Below are 26444 nucleotides of genomic sequence, written 5' to 3' on the forward strand. Positions count from 1 at the left end.
GGCGGCAAACAGAGAAAATTACAGTTAAAATGAAGTGAAATCACCTCTATGGGACTCCACGTTCCCACAATGCAATGTGCAAAACTTTTTCAAAAAAGTCAATAAACAGAGAGAGATCAAAACAAACTTTTGGCAATTTAAACCTTATGCATCTTTTTTTCAAGGTAAATTGTTTTATGAGTTATGAATAAAGTGAACAAATACTCTCCTTGTTAATATTATTATGATTGTTAACAATTACCCAGCACAGTTGTTGAATGACTGTAGGAGTGATTATGTGTTTAAAGATGTAACTTCTGCTATGAAGGGGTATTCATCCATCGTGAAGCTTTTATTGGGCTTTTCAAAAACCAATGCTTAATAACAAAAATACATAAAAAGAGTGAGCTGTTAAAACAAGCTTCTTATTGCAATAGCTTTGGGCCATGGTCACACTTTTCTTAAATTATCCCAACGTGGAAAAGGCCATCCATCCAATTTTTTTCAGCCCAAGCCCGACTAATGGACTGAACTTAATGTTAAAGTCTTCTAATCCTTCATCAGCCAACTCCATCTGGTGCATAATGATGCTCGTCTTTTAACCAACACTCCTTGACCCAGCCGCATGTTTTATTCTGTCTCCACTGGCAGCTGGTCTGTTTTAAAAGATTTTAGACCTTTTTTGCTCGTCACAGCTCTATCTCGCCTCTCACTCTTGTCAGAACGGTTTCTGTTTTGTAAAAGTAGCAAATCCCTAAAATCATCAGCTCTTCCAAGAACTGTAAATTAAAATGCTGATGAAGAATATTTCAGTGAACTGTTCAGGGTTAAAGTAAGATGAGGTCACTGGGAGCAACGTGAGCTTTAGCAGGTGCTGAAGGTGACACGAGGAACGTTAGGAGTTAATGATGCATGAACGACGTACTGAAGTGAGTTATCTACAGTGAACATGTCTCCTCTATTCCTGCCTGGCTTGTTTTATATATTATTTTATTAGGCATAAAACTCCTGAGACAATGTGTTGGAAAGGCTGAACCCAAAATAAGTCATTTTAAAAGAATAGTCATTCATTGCCATTTAAACTAGAAATCACATTCAAAGGTTGAATTTAGAATTCCTCCAAATGCTGTAACAGTGTTTTATATTCATTAGACACTATTCATCCTTCCATCCATCCACTAACCAATGCATACACTCATTCATCCATCCAACCATCCATCCATTAACCAATGGATACACTCATTCATCCATCCAACCATCCATACGTTCACATATTCCTCCATCCATCCATACATTCACATAATCAACCATTCATACATCGCCCTTCCATTTATCCATACATCCATCCATACGTCCACCTATTCATCCACTCATTCATCAATCCATATACCCATCCATCCATCATTCATCCAGCAATACATCCATCCATACATCTACCTATTCATCCATCCATACATACATACATATGTACATCAATCTGTCCATCCGGCTATTCATCCACTCATCCACCTATCCATCCATCAATCTGTTCATCTATCATACATCAACCTATTCATCCACCTATCCATCCATCCATCCATCCATCCATCAATCTATCCATCCATCCATTCATCCACTTATCCATCCATCCACCCATGCATCCACCTATTCATCAATCATCCATCCATCAACTCATTTATCTGGTCATCCTATGATCCATCCATCCATCACTGATGGATGGATGTGGCAGATCACTAAAGTCGGGATAGATTTAGAAGGTTCCTTATTAAAATGTGTCAGTTTTACAGAATGAATAATAGTGATGCTTCTCATTGCAAGAATACTTTTGTGTAGTTAAATCGTTAAAGGAAGTATTTTATTTAATGATTTATCCGACTTCTTCCTGACGTTACCACCCTATTACTCCACTTCCCACCCCCTCCGCCTTTCTTTCTTCCTGTCTACCTCAGCTGCTCTTGCTCGTCTCTTCTCTTTAATAATCTCCTGCCCCACCCCTTGCCCCACTAACTCCACCAGAGCCCACCCCCGACCAACTGTCCCTTGTCTTGGCACAGAGATCTCCTCAGAGGTGACTTTGACACTGGCCAGAACGCTCCCCTTAAATCCCATTAGCCACTGAAACCTCTAACCAGCAGGAGATATGGGGGAAAGGTGTGCGTGAGCATGTGTGTGTGTGTGTGCACTTTTTCAGATAATTGTAATTTAGGTCTTACACACACCATCTATACACTGAACATGGTTTTGTTTTCAGTGGCTGATTCCAAGTAGAAATATCATCTTTTTACCTCTAACTCGCACTGGTTATTCTTAATGTGCCTAATCACATTCCAGTGTTGAGACAGGAGACCAGTAATTGGTGTACATTCCCTGTCCCAACACCTAAAATAAAAATGTTTATTTATTTTCTCCTTTTTATTTTGTTGTATTTTCTTATTTTTCTTTTTTTTTTGATCACTTGAAAATAATATTTATGAACCTTTTGAGAGTAGAGAAAAACAAATTAAAGCTGCTGGGGACATTGATCAAGACATAATGTAGGCCTGATAGATCAATAAATCAAAGATATTTCTTCTGAAAAATGGAAGAATTTACTCACAATGGTTAAAATTGCCACTAGAGTGTTTGTTTTTGACTCCGTTATAAACAATGAGCTTGTTGTCAAATGATCATGTGACTTGAATTTCGGAGAAGTTTTGCACATTGCATTGTGGGATTTCTAGTCCCGTAGTAGAATGTAAAGACTTTACCGAAGCACAAAAGTTTCTTTAAGATGTGTTTTTACTTAATTATTCCTGTGATTTCCTGTTTCTTTGCCAGACAAGAAACATGATGTAACTCGTGACTCTGATTATTGTCATAATTTGTGTGTTACTGTGAAAAGCAAAAACATCGACATCTGCCATTGTTTTCTCAACTACTTTCAATCCATGAAGACATCCTAAATGTTACGTTGGCACTCTAATATAAATACGGTTTAAAATATGTTATTTATCGTCCCCCGCAGCTTTAAAGTTTATGTCTACAAGCTGTTTAAAGTATTTTAAATATACCACACACAGTTTGAATGGTGGTTTAGTAGTTTGGAGAGTGGAGATGCTAACAAATGAAAGTCCACTGTTTTTTTTAAACTTTTATATCTTTGTCCTATATCATGGTTATGCCATCCTCTTTTAAATCTAATTATTATCACTTCAGGCCCTTCTTCTAATCATTAAGTTTTTTTGGTGTTCCACCTCCTAGAGCAGTGCTCATCGTCCATCCCTGTTTTAGTTTCCATCCGTTCTCCCGTCTTCATGTTATTCCTTCCGCCTGCACTTCTCCGTCCCCTGCCTGTCCTCCTCCTCCTCCTCTTCCTCCTTCTCTTGGGTCTGTAGTTCCCAGCTGTTGTCCAGGGAGTCAGGGCTCAGGAAATGTCACCATTTACGTCACCTAGCATTCCACACATTCCCACGCTCCATCCAGTGTAACAGTAGACGTTACACAAAACCACTCGCTCACACCCATGTTGAGCACACTTGCACTCATACACACTTATGCTAAGGAAAAACCTAAAATAAACACACTCGCTCAACATTTCTGAATGAATTTGCTGCGGCATCAGTATTTATGTTGATGTACACAATGTCACCTAAGATAATTACATAGCTAATGCATTACTGTCTGATAATACAAACACTTTTAGCTGGAATTAGTGGGTTGGTCAGTTGGTGACACACACAGAGACACCCAATAAAAACAACACACAACATTGCAGGGTTTCCAGGAAGCAGCCAACACATGACACAGGTCATCTCTCCAGTCAGACCACTGCTGGGAATGAGGATATTTATCTGCTACCAAACAACAACTTGCCGCATAAATCGTCTCTCTCTTCTTTACTTTCCTTCTTCCTCCATGTTTTACTGATATTTTTACCTGTCTAAAATGTGTTTAACACTTCCCTCTGACTCACTCCATTCTGCCTTTTGTTTTCTGATGTTTCACACATTGGTTTTACCTTTTTAATGTGATTGTTTATCTTTCTTTTATTTTATTTTTACATTTTTTATCTTAATTTTGTGAGAGCTTTAAAATATAGTGCGTCCTTTCAGACGACATACATTGGTACATCTTTTGCCACTCACAAATAAGATTTTTATGCTACAAAGCAAGAAACAAAATACAGAAGGTCAAGTGAATTAATTTTGAAAACTCAAGAAATGGAAAAGATATAAAAAAAAGTTCCCTATGGAGATTTGAAATACAATCATAAGTAATACAAACCAATCATTGGGCCCAATAGGACATCCAACAATAAAGTTTATACAGAATTACAGTCATCTATCCACTCCTTCTCTCTGTAACCATGTGTTCCACTTGGTCCATAACTTAACAATTGTGTATCCTTTCCATAAGATAAATGTAATTATTTTCTGTCTTTTAGTCACTTTTATTTCATATTAGCATTTAACCTTCTGTCCTTTATCTTTATTAGGGGACCAAGCCCACGAGGTGCTAGGGAACCTATTGTTTTTGGTCAGATTTTTATAGTTTTTTTTAAATTTTTTGTATTATTTTATTTTTTCCTGTTAAAGTGGTGCTGCAGGCTAAACCGTGCAAGGGAGGGTGGTGCAATATAGAGGGTTGTCCAGACCCCTGCACGTACCTCGAACGCAAAAACTCACATATATCCACCAGCAGGTCACGCTATAACCATGATTAACGAGTTTTGGGCTATCGTATGTTGCACATTCAAAACCTCATATCCACAGATTCCCTGAATAGCACTGAATCTCCTGGGCTAGGCCACGCCCATTTACGAATGTAATTGTTTTGTCACAAAATGGCGAAAACTGAAAAACCTACTTTTTCAAGCTACTCCTTTGAGTTTTGTCCAATCAGTGTGAAGCACGTATAGTCTTCAGTTGGACCTGATCTAAAGTTATGGCAAGGATTTTGTTTGGTCAAAATATTTGCAATTTATTAATGAGTAAAGTTTTCTAGCTAGCTTTAAAAACGTGAACTATTGCATATCTCGGTCAAAATAAATGCTAACAACACCAAATCTGAGATCCTTGGTTGGCATGTGACTGTAGGGGTATGAGCCATATTTTAATTATGTTGGCCACTAGGGGGCACTGCAAAAATCGGAAGTGTATATCTCTTAATACCGAATTTTAAGAAATTTGGTGGGTATGACCTTGGGTTGCTCTTGAGGCCATATTTCGAAGTTAATCACGATTGGTCAAAGTGGGTGTGGCTTTTTACAACATAAACAACAAACATTTATTTCAACTGAAGTATTATGTTGAGGACTGTGAAAATTCTAGGATTCATATAGAAGAGCACACAGACCACCCATACCAAAAATAATGAGTGCAAATATATTTTAACCTGTAACTTTCACATTTTAAATCACATCTTCATAAACTTTATACCACTTGTTCCCTCAATCGAGTCGCATCTTCTGACATAGGCCACGCCCACTCCTGATTAGCACTGAATCACCTGGGCTGGGCCACGCCCATTACTATTACAACACTGCAAATGACACGTTGGCCTGTGTCCTGACGCTCGCCCCTAGCCCGTCATCCTTCATGACGTACTACCATGGGCTCAGCAAAACCTGGGGGCCGAGTCGCGTGGGTAGGCTTGGCCAACTTTCATAACTGCTTACATTTCTAGTGTTTTTATGTTTTTGTTTTGTTTTTAGCAAAATCTGTTGTTCTCCTTTCCTTCTTTCACACTTGTTTTACTCATTGTTGCTGTTGCTTCCTAATGGCTTTATGCTCATTTTCTTTCCCCATTTTCTCCATCATTTTCCTTCTTCCCCTTACTTTTTTTTTAGAAAAGTTACACCGTGCCTAAAAAGAGTAGTTTGATAAGAAAGATGTCAGAAGAACTCTGAAAACATCTCTGCTGTGCAAGCTCGGAGGCATTTGTGGGAAGTTCACAAATGCAGATAAAGCAGCTACTGCGTTCTTAAGGCAGTAACAGCCCCTCAATCTGTTGGACATTGGACCAATGGCTATAAGTGCATGTGTTAGTTTGATGGTGTGAGAGCATAATGGAACGTCTGACTGGAAAGTAGCCAGGGTTGGGGTCAATTACATTGTTCAATTACAATTATGTCTTGAAATACCCATGTTCAATTACAACTCAGCTATGGTAACCGGCATGTCTTCCAATTACAATTAAAATTGCAACTATTATTTTCCCCCTGAAAGTCAATTACAGTTACATTTTCAATTCCTGAAGTTCAGTTGCAGTGAATCACAATTACTGAGTCTGAAATAAGTAAGCCCATAAAACGTAACCTTCCTCTTGTGTTAGCTTTCTGTTAGCATCTCTTTTGATAACAGGTCTGTTTTGACCCATGTCTTAAATCAGCTGTAAAATAAACGTAAGAAATGTTATCGATCATCTAATTTGTTTTCCATTTATTAGTTACCTAGTTAGGGTTCATAATCCATAAAAAATATTGGTATTAGTATTTTTGATGTGGGCATCTGAGCCATTTTGCGTTCAATATACCCCTCAATTTGATTTATTTATTGATTTTTATGGTAAAATCATCCTCAAGATAACTGACAGTGGGAAAACCCATACAACTGTAACATGGTTACCCAGGTTTGTGTTTTATTAAATTCTAATTGACAGGTTTTATAGAATTTCCATGCCAGTTACAATTACAAAGTCAATTATCTAAATTCAATTACAATTCAATTAGGCAACAGTAATTTTAAATTATGTGATTACAATTATAATTGCCTCCAACCCTGAAACTAGCCAATGTTTTAGACCAACTGTCAGTGCCCAAGCAATTTCCCCCTGGGATTAATAAAGGAATTCTGATTCTGATTCTGATTCTGATTCTGATTCTGATCCTGATCCTTTCGCTGGCCTAATCTTTTCAGATCCTTTCAACGCATGCGCCAAACGCATCTACATCCGTCGGCCTATTTTAAGGCAGTTGGTGTGCTATTTAAATAGTTGAAATCCTGCTATTTAAAAAGAATTAGTGCCAAGATTTCCCAAATTATTTTTTAATTTATGCTTTGATTGAATTCCGATTTATTGTGGTTTTTGATTTATTTTCTGTTTGGTTTTTCATTGTTGTGTATTGTGTTTTGATCCTTTTTTGTATGTATCGTCTTGCGGTGATTTTTCCTTTTTGTCTGTTTTTAAAATAAAATTACAACTAAAATACCTTAAAAACAGACATTACATATCACGTCCCAGGAGCTCTGTCCTAAGATTGCGTGTGAAGGAAGTGACGTAGTCTACGCGCCTGCGTTCAGAGGATCCGAAAGGGTCAAGCACTGACACCCAGGTGACCTTGGCAGTCTCTTAAATGTCTTAATACTAGGGATGTAACGATTCACTCAACTCCCGATTCGATTCACAATACTGGGTTCACGATACGATTCTCTCACGATTTATTTAAAAAAAATTAGACCGTAGACAAATGATGACTGAAAAATATTCAATTTTTTTCTTCAAAAATAAAAATACTGTACTATTTTCTTGTATCTTTCATTGTCAAAAGAATCCCTTGATAAACTATGCAAAATAATGCAATTTAATTAAAAAGAAATCCTTAATCAAATAAAGAAAGAAATAGTACAAACGAAGAAGAAACCTATTCATTTAAATTCTGGCTCTACAGTAAACTATGCAAAACTGCATAATAGTTCCTTTTCTTTGTAAAAGTGAAAATGTATTGTGTTCCTTAACATTTCGACTTTAAAACAAACCCCATATCAAAGAAATAATATAAATAAACAAACTATGGCTGTCATTCTCTCTTTCTTCCTTTCCTCTCTGTGCTCCTCTTACCTTGGATTTCACATGTTACTTTTTTCTCACCTCTTTCATTTTGTCTTGGGGAAGCCAAAATGCTTCCACACTTATCATTTAAAACATGGTGGTGCGTCCTGAATTTCGAATTCTAAATAAAAAATAAATAAATAAAGTTTTTAAAACGTAATGCGATTCAATTTCATACGATTTTTTACTGCCTCGCGATTCATCTTTACATCCCTATTGAACACATTTCTCTTAATTATTTTAAAATTTTCCCACATTTATAGACTTTGAGAATGTCTGGTTCACCCTCAGTATTTCCCTCCTCCCTATAGGTCTAGGTCTGGTTACCCTCTCACTGAGCTGATAACGGTTCCCCTGTTGTTGTTGTTGTTGTTGTTGTCAGGTCTCATTTATGAGCTGCAAGTGTGTTTGTGTGACTGAGATGAAGCAGAGTCACATGCCTCTGTCATTTGGAAGCAGCGTCATGGAGAACTGCTATCTGCTTTCACACACACACATACACACACACTCAGGCACACACTCTCATGCACACACACTCATGCACGTTGTGTGAGGACCAGTGCTGGGAAAGTCCCCACTGCAGAGTGAGTCTGTTTGAGTCGTTGTGTGTTTCAGCCTCAGCACTTTGGACAGGTTGTTGTCTGCAATAGTCCTGTGGGCATCATGACAGACAGTGAACACTCCACCAAGGACACACTCATACATTTCAAACAAACAGCTGTAAAGTGGATTCAAAGAGAAAAAAATGTCTCCGCAGTTGATCAATTCAGTACGAGTGTCCAGTGGCTAAGAGTACATTGGCGAGTTGTGAATAAAAACGTTAGAACTGGTTTTATGAGGTGAATGCACACACAAAAAGCCAAATGTCCTACTCCCAGCCGAAGTATGTCATTGATCAAGTTCTGTTGTTCTTTCTAGTAACTGTTGCGTGTCTGCGTAGGGGTGAGGAATGCAACCATTTCAAAAGAGGGGGTGTGGTCATTAAACATGTGTAACTGTGTTCATCGGGATGTCATGTTGCAGGAATGCCTTCAATTAATCACTAACAAAGGAACCAAACAATTATTAAGTTGTTATACGTGCATTCTGTGCATACAGTACTTGCTGCAGTGACGTTGAGTTTAAAACAACATTAAAATGTTTTATACTGTGATAATGTAGAGTCGTAAAATGACTGTTCTCTACTGTGATAGTTTTATTTTTGTTATTCTAAATACAGTAAGTACAGGACAATATATCTACCCTGTGAACCTGCGTAGGACAAAACTGCTATAAAAGAATGATGGAATATTTTATACAAACTTTAACCTCAGATATCTTGTATACGATTGTTAAAACCAATTCAAATACAAGCACACACTTTGTGCACGTGTTCTACAATCAAACGTGATAAGAGTTAAGATTTTCAAGATGCTGCCGCAACCTCTGTGTTCATGTTCAACTGGCGGCCTGGGGGCCACATGCGCCCTCCAAAGTAAAAAAAAAAAAACTTTAAAATCACAGAAAAAACAACAGTAAAAAACGCAAAGAAAAGAAAAAATCCACAAAAAGACTCTCAAAAGAACCATACAAAATTACAGAAATTACACAAAAAGGCCAACAAAAATACAAAACCATTACTCCAAAAACACACAAGATCATTACAAATAAATAACTGAAAACTTACTCCAAAAACACACAAAAATAACCAAAAAAACACTTAAAACCACAACAAATGTATGTAAAAAGACAAACAAAATAAAAACTATACAAAATGACTGAAGAGTTTACAAAGTGACAACAAAATACACAAAACAACAACAAAATGACAGAAAAACACACACAAAAAAATCACACAACACTACACTAAAAATACTCAAACCCATTGTTCTTTCCAGCAAGTTTATTTCTCAAAATAATATGTTTAGGTTTTTATTTATTCAGACAACTTTTTTTTTAGGCAATTTACTTGAAATGTACTTTAATCTCTTGACATGTTTCGACTGCAAGCTGTCAATCTTCCTCAAAGGCATCTGCTAATCGTTTTGGATTGTCCTTCTTCTGCCCAGAAAGAACTCATGAAGTAAATTTCAAAATACATTTCAAAATACATTTCAAAATACATTTCCTGAAAAAAATAGTTGCCTGAATAAATTAAACCTTAACATGTTATTTTAAATTCTGACATGATGATAATGCGACCCTTTTGTGGCCCTCGCTATGACAACAGAAGCCTATCTCTGATCTAAACTATAGTGAGATGTTGCAAGTTGTGTTTTATTATATCTCTGCTCACAGAGGGCACTAGTCAAGGTACGCCCTGCAGGTTGTTTTTTTATCTTATCATTGCCGTGTATCACACACGGACCACACACACATTCAGTAATACCATGATATGTATATATGTTGTATTAAAATGCACTTAAAAGTTATATATTCAGGTTTGACTTCAGGTGCTCATTAGAACAAGCAGTTCAAAAATGTATATAAGGCTAGAAAAGTTGTACAAATACAGTACCGGCACTTTAAGCACGACAATAAATAAATGAGAAAATAAAAGAATAAAAGGGGCCGTTGACAGTAAACATTGACTAAAAAAAGCCTAGTTAAGTGGTCGGAGTGAGACAATCCAAAAAAGCGAGTGTGTTTTGTCACTCGGCAAGAGAAACACAGTAGTGAAGATGTCGAAATAAGATATTGCTCTTGAGAGCGTGACACGTGTTTGATGTGAAGGAGCTGAGCCGAGTTTGAGCTGCAGAAATGATGAGGAGCATGTGGTGTGACAAAGCGATCCAACTCGCTAATGAGACACACAAAAGAAGCTCGATAAACACACACACACAGAGGCACGATGAGCACAGGCTGAGTTTGGCTCACAGGTAGACATCCACACCACAACCATTGAAACACACAACCTCCTCCTTCCTACTCTCAACCTCTTCTCTTCTTTTCTCCTCTTTCTCTACTGTTTCTCTGCAGCTAATGGCTACATCAGTGCCAGGGCCTCCCCAGGCCTCCTTTCTGTATCCAACGGCAACAGCCTGGGGAAAGTAGTGCCGGCTAAGTCTCCACCACCACAGAGTCCTCAGATGGTCAATAGTCGCAAGCCGGACTTAAGGGTCATCACTTCCCAGGGTGGCAAGAGCCTCATACAACTGGTGAGGAGAAAACAACAGGGAGACCATTTCAACAAAAGCCTGTTTCCTGTTTGTGTGTTTGAATATAATAGAGTCACACTGGCAGCAATATTTAGACATTGAGTGAAGATATTGGCTTTAAAGTGTGATGTGTTAAAAAGAGGGGAGTGGGCAGGTGTGAGGATGTGGACGAGTTGTGGTCTAGGACTTTATTAAAGCCAGTAGGTTTGGGTTTAACCATGGTTTAGGTCTTTTCCACAAAGATTCAATTACTTCTATTTACATTTATTATTATTTACTCGATATAGCATCAAGCAGGGTTGGGGTCACTTGTAATTGTAGTTGGTAATTAATTCAAATTATGACGTAATTATAATTTTAATCGTAATTTAAAAAATGATGTTGCTGTTGTTGTAATTGAGTTCAGATACTTGACTTTGTAATTGTAATGAGCATGAACATTTTATAAAACTGTCATTTTAATTTCATTAATTGCAAACCTGTGGAACTGTGTTACAGTTATATGGCTTACACATACATACACATACATACACACATACATACAGACAGACACACACACACATACAACATACACAGACAACATCACACACACACATACAACACACATACAGACATACATACAGACATACAACATACATACACAACACACACACACAGACAGACATACACACACACACACAGACAGACAGACACACAAGACAGACAGACAGACGAAGAACAGACACAAGGAACGCAGACACAAACACAGACCGACACACAGACACACAGAACATGACAGACAGACAGACACAGACAAGACAGACACACACACAGACAGACAAACAGACATACACACAGACAGACAGACAGACAGACAGACACACATACAACATACAGACAGACACACAGACAGGACAGACACACAGACAGACAGGACATACACACAGACAGACAGACAGACAACAGACAGAACAACAACACACAGACACACGACAGACAGACACACAACAGACCCAACACACAGACACAAGACAGACAGAGAGACACACAGACAGCTACACACAGACACACAGACAGACAGGCAGACACACAGACACACACACACACAGACAGACAGACACACAGACACACACACACACAAACAGACACACAGACACACACACAGACACACAGACAGACACAGACAGACAGACACACAGACACACAGACAGACACACAGACAGGCAGACAGACACACAGACAGACAGACAGACAGACAGACAGACAGACATGCATACACACAGACAGACAGACAGACAGACACATACAGACAACAGACAGACAGACAGACAGACAGGACAGACAGACGACAGACACACAGATAACACACACAGACAGGACAGACCTACACACACAGACATACACACAGACACACAGACAGACAGACACACAGACACACAGACAGACAGACACACAGACACACACACAGACACACAGACAGACAGAAACACAGACAGACAACAGCTACACCAAATGACACACACACAGACAGACAGACATACATACCACAACACACACACACACACACACACACATACACACATACACACATACACACATACATACATACACACATACACACACACATACACACATACATACATACACACATACACACACACATACACACACACATACATACACACATACATACATACACACATACACATACACACACACATACACACATACATACATACATACATACACACACACACACATACACACACACATACACACATACATACATACACACATACACACATACATACATACACACATACATGCACACATACATACATACATACATACATACAAAGTTAACAATCACTAAAATCTGTTTCATATCAACTTCAGTTCTCTTGGGGAACATTTTACCATTAAAAGACATAAATCTAGCAGTATACAGGCACAAAAAGGCTCACACGCCCACACCAAAAATAAAATAATATTTTTTATTGATTAGGAAGCCTAACAAGGTAACCAAGAGATGAGAAGCAAATTGGATGAAACATAATGTTGTTTTAGTGTATTTTACAGCTAACAGAAAGCTAACACAAGAGGAAGGTTAAGTTTTATGGGGTTATTTATTTCAGGCTGAGTAATTTTGATTAATTGTAATTGAATTTTAGTAATTGATAACATAATTATAATTGACTTACAGAGGGAAAAAAAATTATAATTTTATTTGTACTGTAATTGGAAAAAAATGTCGGCCACCATGATTGTAATTGAGTTGTAATTGAACGTGGATGATTAGAGATGTACAGTATTTGTATATGAAAAATGTAATTGACCCTAACTCTGGCATAAAGTAATCACTTCCTAGGTTATAGAATCACATTGACAGAAAAGCAGGTGCGCGTATCCTGTTTTAATGTATTTAATTTGTATTTTAAAATCACATTTTTGGGATGGGACGACAATTAAACTTGCTGTATGAAAGTTTGCTGTAGAGCTGCACTTATAGTTTTGTTTTTATTATTTTTAAAGCATTTTAAAAAAAACCTTTTCAGTATTTTACACATTTGATTTCTGTTTTTAAGCACGATGATGAACCTGATAAATTTGCCCTGGTCAGAGTAAAACTATTAAATGCTGTGCATTTTAATAACCTATTTATTTCCTGCAGTTATTTATATTCCTCTAATCCTTTAAAGTGTAAATACACCTTAAAACCATTTTTTTCCTTCTGAATACGTATATGATTAGGTATCAATTACTGTAGTTTATTGATCCTAGTCCCACTCTTCACATTTCAGTCCTAAGTATTTAAATTTAGCGTTTTTAGTTGTAAAATATCAGTGACTGCCCTTTATTGGTTGAATGCCGGCTATTGTAATTTAATTTTGCTATTGGCTGAGATTAGATCAGTGACATCACTAACCGTCACTGTTGTCCCCGCCCCTCCTATAAAAGATGGGAGGAGGAACTAGGTTTCCTCCTCAAGTCCCTCAGTGAGCATTCATTGCCAGCTCCATGTGGAACTGTGCAGCGCTGTGGGGGCGGGGCTGTTGTGACTGTCTTAACTACTTTAGGAGCAACGCCCATAATCAATGCAAATTTTCCTTTGTGGCAGGTCAGCAAAAACCTGGGGGTGTACTTTAACTTTAACAGTCAGGCATCCATCAGTATTGTTAAGTAGTTCAAATGTGTGCCTTAAAAGAGTGAAATAAAATAAACATCACTACTATTACTGTGATCATTTTAAAGCTCATTTGGAGAGCAGACCGTTAACAGCACCTGTGTTTTCTTCCTCGTCGCTGGCTATACAGACAGAGGAGGAGCTGGAGTTGGTGAGCGAGGTGAACAGAACCTTTTGAGTTTCAGCCTCATAGATGTGGTGTCCATCTCTGTGTGCACTAACCAAGCATGAACGTGGTGACGCCTTCAGAAAGCACGACTCTCATCAGCCGACTCAGGGCTGGGACGAGGGGAGACGTGAAGACACCCCAGCACTGCACTGTGTGCGCTGGTGGAAGCATCCAGCTGGTTGTTTCTGATCCTAACTGAGATGTTCAGACTCCATTGCAGCCTTGAATGCCATGGAAACTGAAGCCTAATGCATCAAATACAATTAGAACATTTGTTACTTAAGTAGAGTAACAATATAATATCAGCCACTGTTCATAAATACTTAAGAGTTTTAAGAAAAGTGTTGTACTATTTTCTCTTTTCCAAAGTACATGTCTTGGACAGGTGGTGTTATTACATATGCATTACATAATAATAATAATAATAATAATAATAAACCAACAATACACAAATATTAAAAACTCGGAACAACAAAGAAAAATCTCTTACCCAAACCTGCTAAAATAATGGTAATTATTAAGAAATATTTTATTTTAAAGGCACCATATATGTAACTGTCAGTTTATGGGCCACCTGGTGGCTGCAGGTACCTAATGCATCACCATCTACAGCACATGGACAGGCTGTGGTGAGTTCTGTTAAAAAGTTAAAAGTAATTGTCAAACACTCACTGAATTCCATGAGAATGCTGCATATTTGTGCAATAGGTAAAAAGAACACAATTTATCACTTGCAAAACACCTAATAGATGATTTTAAATAATTCAATTTTGAAATAACAAAATTATACATGCAGTATGAAGTCTCTATCACTAAAAGTAAAGTGCGCGTTACATTTAAATATTAGTGTAATTGTATGTTTTGTTTATGTACACATAAGTACTGTATATATAATACATTTTAAAAATATTTATATAACATTATTTATGGATCTATTTAATTCAAATACCCTTTTTATATATTTATGTATTTGAAATTTTAAATGTATATGTGGAAAGCTCCTTGAGATGCAACATCTCATTATCGAGGAGACCAAAAATGTATACTAAGGTGTTAAATAATTTAAAGTATACCAATACAATCAATAAGATGATCTATATAATAAATGTGTAATTATTTTTTTTACACTCCAAAATAACTGAGCGATCAATCTTGTGATAACCTTCACATAATTACTTTTCCACACTCTCTTATTTGGATTATCTGCAAAGCAAAGCAATGAAGAGGAAAAAAAAAATACATAATGCAAATTCAAACAAAAGAAATTAAATATCCATGATATGAGAGTACAGTCGAGCCTGATTCTGACGTGACATTTGTGCAGCACAAACAAACTGTGAGAGATAAAATGATTGAAGGAACCAGAGCAACCACCTGACTGCTGTGTGTGAAAGCTGCATGTGCATGTTTTAGGATCAGAATGGGAAAAGCTCCCAAAGTCTCCAACCTGGGACACAGATGGACTCTGATACGCTGACCCCTCCACTCTCCACACACTCGCATGCTGTCATCTTCATGCATATATTTCTTGTGCATAAATTTACACAACTCAGAATGTGAGTTTGTTTCATGCATACCGTTCTATGGGCGCACTTTTTTTTTGTTCTACACATTAGTGAACATTCGCATCCCCATCATCTCCTCTGTCTGACCGTGTGGATGCATGCGCTGCTGTCAGCATGGTTCTCAGGCACAGCGAGGCGTCTCCTAACGCCTTCCTCCATGACACCACACCACCACACAAGCGCCCAACCCTGGCGACAGTGTTGCCGTGCCAACGGCGCCGTAAGATGTGAGAAATTTCTCATCTTGCTGGAAGATGTTAAAGTGTCACGGAAAAGTTGAGCCCCCCCCCCCCCCCCCCGGGGAGTGTTTAGATTTTTATGCAGGAGGCTGAGATGCTTCTTGGCACGAGCATCATGAATAAAAATGTTTTAACTGTTCTGCATAAGCAAAGTGAAACGATTCAACACTTTTGATATACTGCAGCTCTCAGGTGCAAATCAAATGCAATTCGTCAACTCTGTATTCGAGTAATTGAACTTTGAGATGCCGATCAAAGTTTTTCTGCTACTGTCACTTCAAAGAGGAAAATTAGTCAGATAACGGAAAGCCTAGAAGTAGGAGAGCATGTTTTTAGACTACAGATTAGAAGTGGATTAGGGCCAATATATTTTAAAATTGAAATGTTGAGATTAAAGTCCAAAGGTCGAGAATAAAATCGAAATGTCTAGATTATAGTGAAAATGTCAATATTAAAGTGGAAATGTGGAGTTTAAAGTAAAAACGTTCGAGAATAAAGTCAAAATGCCGAGAATAAAGTCAAAATCCCGAGATTAAAGTCGAAATGTTGAGATTAAAGTCGAAATGTCGATAATAAAGTTGAAATGTCGAAAATAAAGTCAAAATGTTGAGATTAAAATTGAAATGTCAAGATTAAACTAAAAACGTTCGAGATTAAAGGAGAAATGTTGAGATTAAAGTTGAAATGTTGAGATTAAAGTTGAAATGTCAAGATTAAATTCGAAATGTCGAGAATAAAGTCAAAATGTTGAGAATAAAGTTGAAATGTCAAGATTAAAGTTGAAATGTCGAGAATAAAGTAAAAATGTTGAGAATAAAGTCAAAATGTTCGAGGTTAAAGTGAGAATGTCGAGATTAAAGTCGAAATGTCGAGATTAACGTTGAAATGTTTGATAATAAAGTTGAAATGTCAAGAATAAAGTCAAAATGTTGAGAATCAAGTTGAAATGTCAAGATTAAAGTCGAAATGTCGAGAATAAAGTCAAAATGTCGAGAATAAAGTCAAAATGTTCGAGATTAAAGTGAGAATGTCGAGAATAAAGTCAAAATGTCGAGATTAACGTTGAAATGTTTGATAATAAAGTGAAATGTCGAGAATAAAGTTAGAATGTCAAGAATAAAGTCAAAATGTCGAGATTAAAGTCAAAATGTCAAGATTAACGTTGAAATGTTTGATAATAAAGTTGAAATGTCGAGAATAAAGTCAAAATGTTGAGAATCAAGTTCAAATGTCAAGAATAAAGTCGATTTGGTGAGAATATAGTTGAAATGTGAAGAATAAAGTTGAAATGTCAAGATTAAAGTCGAAATGTCGAGAATAAAGTCATTCGCTCTAATCTGCTTCTATATGATAATGGATTTTCTTATAGTCATATGTTTTTTTTCTCTGGTCTTGAAGAAAAGTCCACTCCCCAGTGAAAGGCACATGTTAACTATTACAATTATTACTTTTGAATGCCGATGATGTCATGTATCTTTAGCTTCAGCATTCACTCCCTATAAGGAGAGAAAGACATGGTTCTCTGTGGAACCGAAACCAAGGTTTTCTCATGACAAGTAGCACAACAGTTAACATGTGGATTCAAGAAAGAATGTTAAATGAGAATTGATGTTGTTTTTGGCATAAAAAAAGGAAATATATATAATATATATATATATATATATCCTGTGATTCTAAAAGCACCGTGCCACAATAGGCAGTATGAAGGAACCACACTGATGTCCAACATCCTGTGCCTGTCTCTCTCCCAGAATGCTCGGCTTGGTGGTTCCCAGGTGGCCCAGACACTGACCACACCGGTGGTCTCCGTGGCAACCCCCAGTCTTCTGGCTCCGTTTTCCAGCATGCAGTCTGCGTACAACACCGGTAAGGCCCTGAAGGCAGCGTATGTGTGTAAGCGGCTGCTTATTTAGACTCCATGGTCATTTGTCCTAATTAGTAGTTAAACATATGTGCTGGTATCATTACTCCAGTCTCATACATGGCCTTATTATTAGGACCTCTGATATGCTTCCAATAGCCCATGTTATCAATCACTAATTAAACAGATGATCTTTGAAAATTGATCTGTTAAATGCAGGTACAGTTTGATTAAAGGCAAATAAATAGTGGTTGCTAGAGCAGTGATTCACAAACGCTGGGTACACATACTCCAAGGAATACATGAGCTCATTGCAATGGCTACATTAAAACTTTAATATTATGATTTCTAATATCAAAGGATAACTTTCCTCATCATTTTATAAGCAAACAAATATCCTCTTTGCAGGTATAAGTTATCTGGATCAGTGATCCTGGTCATAGTGCCATTATCTTTCACACTTTAAAGCCGGGGTGTCAAACTAATTTAGGTCCAGGGGCCAAATATGAAGTAGTTTGATCTTAAGTGGACAACAATTTAGCAATAAATGGACAAGCAATTTCCACAATAATTTCCCCAAGTTTTTACTCCACTTATAAATGATATATTAAGTATTTAAGGCGCCGACAATATCCAAGCATAAAGTCACAGATTTCAGTCCCTGCAGAATTTTCTCTATTCTTTCAGATTTCATTGATTTTGTAACTAATTTCAGGAAAATTAACTTCTTCCAACAATTTGAGATCTAAAAATATTGTGGCGTTTCATTGAATTAGTGCATTTAGAAGGATTGACATTTCTACAACTGAATTAGTTGCTAATTTACACAAAAAAATTTTGACATGTTTTTTCTGTCTTTTTTTTTTTTTACATCTCTCTTGCGGGCCGAATTGGACGGTCTAAAGGGCCAGATTTGACCCCTGGGCCTTGAGTTTGACACATGTGCTTTAAAGGCTTAGAAGAAAATTCTATTTCCATAAATAATGATGCATTAAGTCCAAATGTATGTGAATTACATTATATACATTGTAGTGCTTTGTTGTATTTGTTAGGCTAAAGTCTTTGTTCAATTACTTTATTAACTGTAACTTGACTATTCATTAATTTGTTTGTTTGAACAGGGACAATAAAGAAAAACAAAAAGAACAACAAAAAAAAAAATGCGATTTTGATGTGATTCCAGGCTGTTCCATAATTTCACTGCACATACAAACGGAGAAAAATCTCTTCCTGGTGCTTCCAACCTTTGGTATTAGGACATTTCCAAACCTCTTGTACCATAAGTGTTCGCTTTAAAAGATAAGGTACTGATTTTTTTAAGCTTTAAACGATATTGGATCATGGATTTTGAGCAACTTAGACTGAATAAAGAGATTATTAGTGTGTGCTAAATATTCAGTCTTATGTAGGATTCTTATTGCTCGTTTTCTTAATGGGAATAAACCATTAAATTAAAAACTCTACTACATATTATTCAGTATCTGACAGAAGGGAGTAAAATTTTAGGAAAAAGCTCAAAGTAAACTCCATTTTGTGACATTTTTTTTTAACTAAAAGCTGTAAAAAGGAGTAATCACGCCACATCTGATGTATATTACAGGAGGTAAAATACTGAATGTCATGTTGAAGAATCTTCACAGTGTGGTGCCACAAACCACCATGAATATTCACTTTGTTCATTGTGTGCGAGCTTTTGGAGCGATTCTACTTCAAAGGTCCACATTAATATGGATTAGCCTCCATTAAAATTGATGCAGGAAAAACTTGTATAATGTAAAACATCTCTTTCTCTCTCTCCCCCCCATTGTCTCTCTTCCCCTAATCCCAGAGTACTCGCTGTCCAGCGCAGACCTCACAGCGCTGCAGACGTTCACACCACCAGGGCTGGTGCCCGGCAACATGGCTGCCTGGCAACAGCAACAGCAACAGCAACCAGCAGTTTCTCAGCAGCAGCAACAACAACTGAGCTTGGCGTCGCTCAGTAACTTAGTGTAAGTGTTTCCTTCCTGTAGCGTTATTGATATTTTTTTAAAAAGCCATATAACACCGCCAGCTGTTTTTAGTGCACATTTGCTAACGTATGCACATCAAAGCACTGGAGGCGCTGCTCCCCATGCAATGGCTGCAGCATCACTCCAGCTGTGGTTGATTCATCTTAGTGCTGACCTAGTTACTCCTGTTCAGCTTCCATTTCCCACAACAGACTCACTCTGATCCAGCTCCTGGTAGCAAGGCCAAGCTGTAGTTTTTTTGTTCCACGGAGCTGGAAATGACACAGAGAACAAAACCCACTTCATCCTGTCTCTCGCCTGGAAGCAAATACTGCAAATACTGCCAGTGATAGGAAAGGTCAACCTGTCCATCAGTGGAGATAAAACAGACAGCATGACTGCTTTACATCATAAAGGTCACAAAATAAAACATTCACACAGCTTCAAAACGCTCCAGTACGACGGCGTATTAGGGCCACATTAAAATAAAAAGAAATTTTTACACTACGAGATTAAAGTTGTAATATTTTGAGAATAAAGTCCTAATTGTATGATAGTACAGTTGTAATTTTATGAAAATAAAGTCGTAAATGTATGAGATTCAAGTCGTAGTTTTATTAAAATGAAACCGTAATTTTATTAGATTAAAGTTGTAAATTTATTAGATTGAAATCTTCATTTTATGAGAATAAAGTTGTAATTTGATTACATTAAATCAAATATTTCAAGAATAAAGTCGTGAATAGTGTAGGACAGTCGTATATTTTAGACTTGAGCTAAGTGAGGCTCACCTGTGTGTGGAGGAGCAGCTTATAACGGCCTCTTGTTCTGTGTACCCCCCCCCCCCCTTTGTTTCCACAGCATGTGGGGAGCAGAGAAACAGAATGCGGAGATGGTTAACTGCATCTCCAATTTTGCTGCTAACCTCAGGTGAATGACATGATAGCATTTCTCACAACACAGCTCCACCATACCATTCACCAGTGTTGGGGTCAACTATAATTGTAATCGCATAATTGATAATTAACTATGATGTAATTATACTTATAAATGTAATGGAAAAATCTGTTTCTGTTGTATTAGTAATCGAATTGCTATTAAGTTCAGATAATTTACTTTGTAATTTTAATTGGCATGGAAATTCAATTAAAAATTAAAATTTTACATTTTATTTAAAAGCAAAATTAGATAACTATATTACAGTTTTATGGCTTCACACATACATAATTAACAATAAATAACATTGGTTTAATATCAAGTTTTCATACATCTGTCAGTTTTCTCAAGGATCATTTTACCATTTTTAAAATTATTGAAATCGAGGGGTATACTGACAGAAAAAATGCTACACACCAAAAATATTAATAACAATATTTGGTAACACTTTAGTTTATACAATAGAGGCTGGCATTACGCTGTCATTATCTGTCATTAGCATGAATAAGGTGTTGTGAAGGCTGGCATTAAGTGTCATTTGCTAAATTATGACACCTTTGGAGCTATGTTGGCATTTTTTGGGTACGGTGGAGGGATCTAGAGGGGTTAGGTAGGGTTAGGGTCAGTGTTGGGGTCAATTATAATTGTAATTGCGTAGTTGATAATCAGTTACAATTATTACATGTAATTATAATTGTAATTGTCATTTATGTAACCATGTTACAGTTCTATGTACAGTTCTACACATAAGTAGTTAGCAATTATTAAAAGAAGTTTTGTATCAAGCTTTCCCACATTTTACCATTAAAAAAAAACAACTAAATCTAAGGGTATACTGACACAAAAAAGGCTCAGACACCCACACTTGAAATATTAAAACCTATATTTTCATTGATTAGGAAGCCTAACAAGGTAACTCATAGATAGGAAAGAAATTAGATCATAGACATTTTTTTTTGTATTTTATATTTGATTTAGGACCCGTTATCATAAGATGCTAACAGGAAGTTGACACAAGATGGAAGGTTAACTTTTATTGGGTTATTTATTTCAGGATCAGTAATTGTAATTTAACTTCAGGAATTGAGAACGCAGTTGCAATTGACTTATCGAGAATAAAAATAAATACATTTAATTAAAATATTTTCATGAAAAAGGACGTAATTAAACTTTAGTGATTAAGAATGTCATTGTAATTCACTTTCAGAGGGGAAAAAAAAATTGTGATTTTAATTGTAATTGGGAAAAAATGTCGGTTATCATGATCATAATTAAGTTTTAATTGAATATGGATATTTGAAGGCGTAATTGTAATTGAAAAATAAAGTAATTGACCCTGTCATTTACCTGTCAAGACATTACAGTGCTCAGAGACTTATTTAAGTGTGACTTAAAATCCAAATGAATTACACCGAAAATGTAATTTCATAACAAACACATTATCAAATCATCGTTTCTTTTCATTCCTATGTTGGATGTGTTTCCTGTTGCTTTGCATTGACGCGCATTGTTGCGCCTTCAGCTCCGATAAAGAAGACAAAAAACATTCCTCCCAGATAACAGGTTTAATTCACGTGATTGTCAGAGGTTTCTTTCCATTAGAAGCTTAGATCTGAAGCTCTTTCGGAGGTGTGGAGAACAAAAAAAGGGGAGAAAACATCAGTGTGTCAACAGCAGAGCCCTGCTCGGTTCCCGGATGAAAGGCATCCCTGGTTGCTGCTTTTCACTTTCCATCAGATAAACCAGTGCACAGCTGTGTACTACCGACACGCTCGCTGCATTAAATTTTTACTTCTCCACCATTTAGCTGTCACTCTCAGCCAACTACTGAACACAAGATTTTACTCCTTAGATACAAGTTGGCCTCAAATTCCTCCAGCTGCACAACTAAAAGGATCATTTAGACATTTCCACAAAAATGAGACATTTATTTAAATATATATATTTTTACTACTATTTCAATCATAAAGAGTAAGCATTTGAAAAATCATGAGGAAAACTGGTCTAAAAATACCAGTAAAGTGTTAAAATCAACCCTATGATCATTGTCTTGCTGTCAGCAGGAAGACGGTTATTCATTCCTCCGTCTGACAAGCTGAAATATGATAATAAGTTGTTTGTTATTGTATACAACAGCTGTGATTCCACGAGGAGGGGGAGTTTAGCATCTTTGAAAATGTGGCATATAGTTAACAGTCACCAAAGGCTCACAGCAGAGCCCTCATATCGCCTGGTACTGTAAATGTTAGCAAATGGCAGTCCAGATTGTACCAAATCCCTCAGCAAACTGCTCAGTTCATCACTCAGAAAACCTGCAAACTAACCCTCAGACTCCCTGTATAAATAATGGGCATGACAAATACATTGTTAAAGTGGTTAAATTGGCAAAAATAAGCATGAAATATGGTGGAAAAGAGGTTAAAAGTGACAATAATGGGTCAACGTATGCAACATCGGGTGGGCAAAGTGGTGGTAAGGGTTTATAAGTGCCGAAAATGTCTTAAAAGTGGAAAATATGTGCAGAAAAGTTTTTGAAATTTGATGAAGTGGCAGAAATGGGAGTAATGCATTAAAAGAAGCAAAAATGTGGCAAGAAAAAGTGATGAAAATAGGTTAAAATATGGCAAGTTTGGTGTAGTTGCAGAAAAAGGGTAAAACTAAGCAAAAATTGGCTCAAATTGTTCAAAAAATATTCCATTTGTTAAAGGCATCTCGCGACCCCCTCCCAGTGTCTCCTGACCCCAAGGTTAAGAACTCCTGCATTAAGAAACACGTGTCAAACTCAAGGCGCAGGGGCCAAATCCAGCCATTTAGAGCACATGTCAAACTCATGGCCTGGGGACCAAATCCGGCCCTTTGAAGCAGTCATTTCGGTCCGCAGGAGAAATTAAAATTTACAGAGAAAACATAAACAGTTGTGTATATAAAACTGAACACTCCTGGTGCTTATATCACATGATTGCACCGTTACTCTAAATTCTTATAAAATCCTTAATTTTTCCTCAAATTATTACATAATTTTTCCCCTTATTAAATAGAAATTGGTGACAAAATCTAGTGAAGTTAAAGTTAAGATCCTGGTGGGACTGATATCTGTCACTTATTGCTTGGAAATGGTCGGTTTCTTATATATTTTGTATTTTATATATACGTAAAAGTGCAAACTAGGGCACAATACTGTTGAAATACTTGTTTTCCTGCATAAAATCTTTGGCACACTTTAGATCAAACTGCTACTCAACTAAAATGAGTTTGACATCACTGCTTTAGTGCATCCTATGTGGCCCGCAGGAGAAAGTAAAAATCACAGAGAAAACATGAATCATCATGTAAATCACCAAGTTATTAAGTTCTAATTTAAATAACTCAGCTATTCCAAATTTAACATTAATGGAATTGAGTTCATCACCCGTGCTGTGGTTTCTTTTACCTGTTCCTTTGTTTCCTTATGGGAATTCATCAATTACAGCAAATAGAAAACAGAAAGTTTTATTGAACATTTGATAAATTAAAAAATCCTGTGATCAGTGATAATGATGATGATACCAGCCAGTATATATCTGAATGAATATTGTAGAAGTTTGATTCTAATTTTGATTCATACATTTATTTTGAACATGTGCAAGTAGCACAATAAAGTAAACTGAAAAAAAAACCCAACAACAAATCAATAAGAATATCAAATCAACAATATTAATAAGACACAACATGTCCGACAAGGAGTAGGATGAAGCATAAGCTTATTTAAACCTACCCGTTCTCCTGGAGTTTCAGCACTTTTATGTTTGACAAGGACAGGCTGATCTCTTCTGTTTAGCTTGTGATCAGAATACAAGAAGTGTTCGTAAAAACAAGCAAATAGCACAGAAATATGCGAAGAGTTCCCAGCCCACCAAACTGTTCAGAAATACAGTTCAGGGGCCGACGTTGGCACTCGTGCAGCCCAGACGGCTTTGTTTTCACCTCAGCGTTGACTCTCAGTGAGCGAACCAGATCCTCCAATCAAACGCTGATTGACAGCTGCGCTGCACGCCTCGCCTTCACCGTCGACCACACTTCTTTCTTGCCGCGGGCTTCACCAGGAAATGATTTCCGTCGTCTCACCATCTCCTCCCCCGCCCCCTCCCCCATTTTTAATCATCCTTCATCCAATACTGCGCTTCTTCCCCGTATTTCCTGCTCTTATTGTCAGCCTTGGTTAATTTGGCGTACACCTGTTGACTCTCATCTCTTCCCTGACGCCCCAATCTAAATGTTAATGCCACAGCTGACTCCTGGAGCACCAGGATGCTCACACAGCCTTGTGCCTGGATTGTTTGTGTGTTTATAAAGGAGGACTCTCCGGATGCCGCTTGCTGCTGCAGGATGTGTTGTTGTTTTTTTTTTTTTTTTTCTGGTTTGCGCCGAGTTTGTGCGTTCTCAGCAGAAACAAACTCTATTTGGGACACTTTGTGAGGAAATGAGCCAAGCCACCTTTAGGGATGTTGTTTGCTTGTTTGATGGGCTTGCTTGTCCACCTAACACATCCACTTGTTGTCTAACACTATGGAGCCTCAAAGACGAGAGATCTGAGTTTGTCTTTCATTCATTGACTCTGGTTTAATCAAAAGAGGAAAGCGTTATCAAAAATTTATATAGTGTTAGCTGCAGGACTTAGAGTTTGTCCATAGGATACCAAGCACACACGGGAAGCACTGATGTTAAAAATGTAATTTAACCCTAAGAGAAGCCTCTAGTCAAACACTAACAACATAATATGTAAGTCCACGGGGGAAAAAGCTGCAAAAATACTCTTGCAAGCTATTGAACGGACAGTGTATGTTTCATATTAAAATGGGTTCAAACTTGTTGTTTCTCTTAATAAGGGTAAAAATGATAAACAGAACTTAAAAAACTGGTTGATTTTAAGTTTCTGTTTCTAAAAACAAAAAAAACTTAATGTTAGAAGACGGAAACAAACAAACAAACAAAAAATGTCTGGTTTTTCTTACAGTGTAACCAGAAGTTGCCGCTTTCAAAGTAAGAGCGCGTACGAGGAAGGTGCTTTGTTTCTGGCAAGAGCGCCAAAATACGAGTTTTTGGTTTGGTAGGTTTCTGTGGTTTCCCTCGTCAAATATAAAATATTTTTTAAACATTTTTCTGACATGATTATTGAAATGGAAAAACAAGGCATAGCGCTCCATAGTTTGGGGTGGAAGAGGTTTTTCTGCCCTCTTCACTGAGACACACACTTTTATTGTTTCGAAAAACATCAACTTCTGAATTTCTTTCTCTCGCCTACTTTGAAAACGGCAACTTCTGGTCGCACAATGTGAGAAAAAACCTAGTTTTCCTCGTTTGCTTTGTCTTACTAACATTTCGAAAATGTATTTTATTTGAGAAAGGGAAAGTACATAATACCGTTGTTTAAGATTGTTTGTTGTGTTTTAATTTTTAAAATAATTTAATAATAGGAACTTAATATTGAAAATTTTTTTAATCAGTAATTTTTTTTTTTTTTATCAATTTCTAGACATTTCAGGCAACCTCGATTTAAATTCCAGGCGGCCCAAAACGTGATCATGACCCCCAAGATTGAAAAACACTATAGAGGAT

General features: G+C 37.0%; 1 protein-coding gene across 8 annotated transcripts in view; it reads left to right on the forward strand.

Annotated features, from left to right (window-relative positions):
- Positions 1–26444, forward strand: part of mef2d (myocyte enhancer factor 2d) — a 131548-nt gene that overhangs the window by 97933 nt on the left and 7171 nt on the right. For 4 of the 8 annotated variants that reach the window (XM_028469919.1, XM_028469920.1, XM_028469918.1 and 1 more), the window contains exons 7-11: positions 10747–10925; positions 14219–14248; positions 17813–17927; positions 19751–19913; positions 20775–20843. In XM_028469919.1, the coding sequence (XP_028325720.1) occupies positions 10747–10925; positions 14219–14248; positions 17813–17927; positions 19751–19913; positions 20775–20843 (556 nt within the window). The remainder of the gene's footprint in view (positions 1–10746; positions 10926–14218; positions 14249–17812; positions 17928–19750; positions 19914–20774; positions 20844–26444) is intronic. The other 4 variants (XM_028469924.1, XM_028469925.1, XM_028469921.1 and 1 more) reach the window with 3 other exon arrangements.

The sequence above is a fragment of the Gouania willdenowi genome, chromosome 16 (assembly GCF_900634775.1).
Source record: "Gouania willdenowi chromosome 16, fGouWil2.1, whole genome shotgun sequence".
Classification (NCBI taxonomy): Eukaryota; Metazoa; Chordata; class Actinopteri; order Blenniiformes; family Gobiesocidae; genus Gouania; species Gouania willdenowi.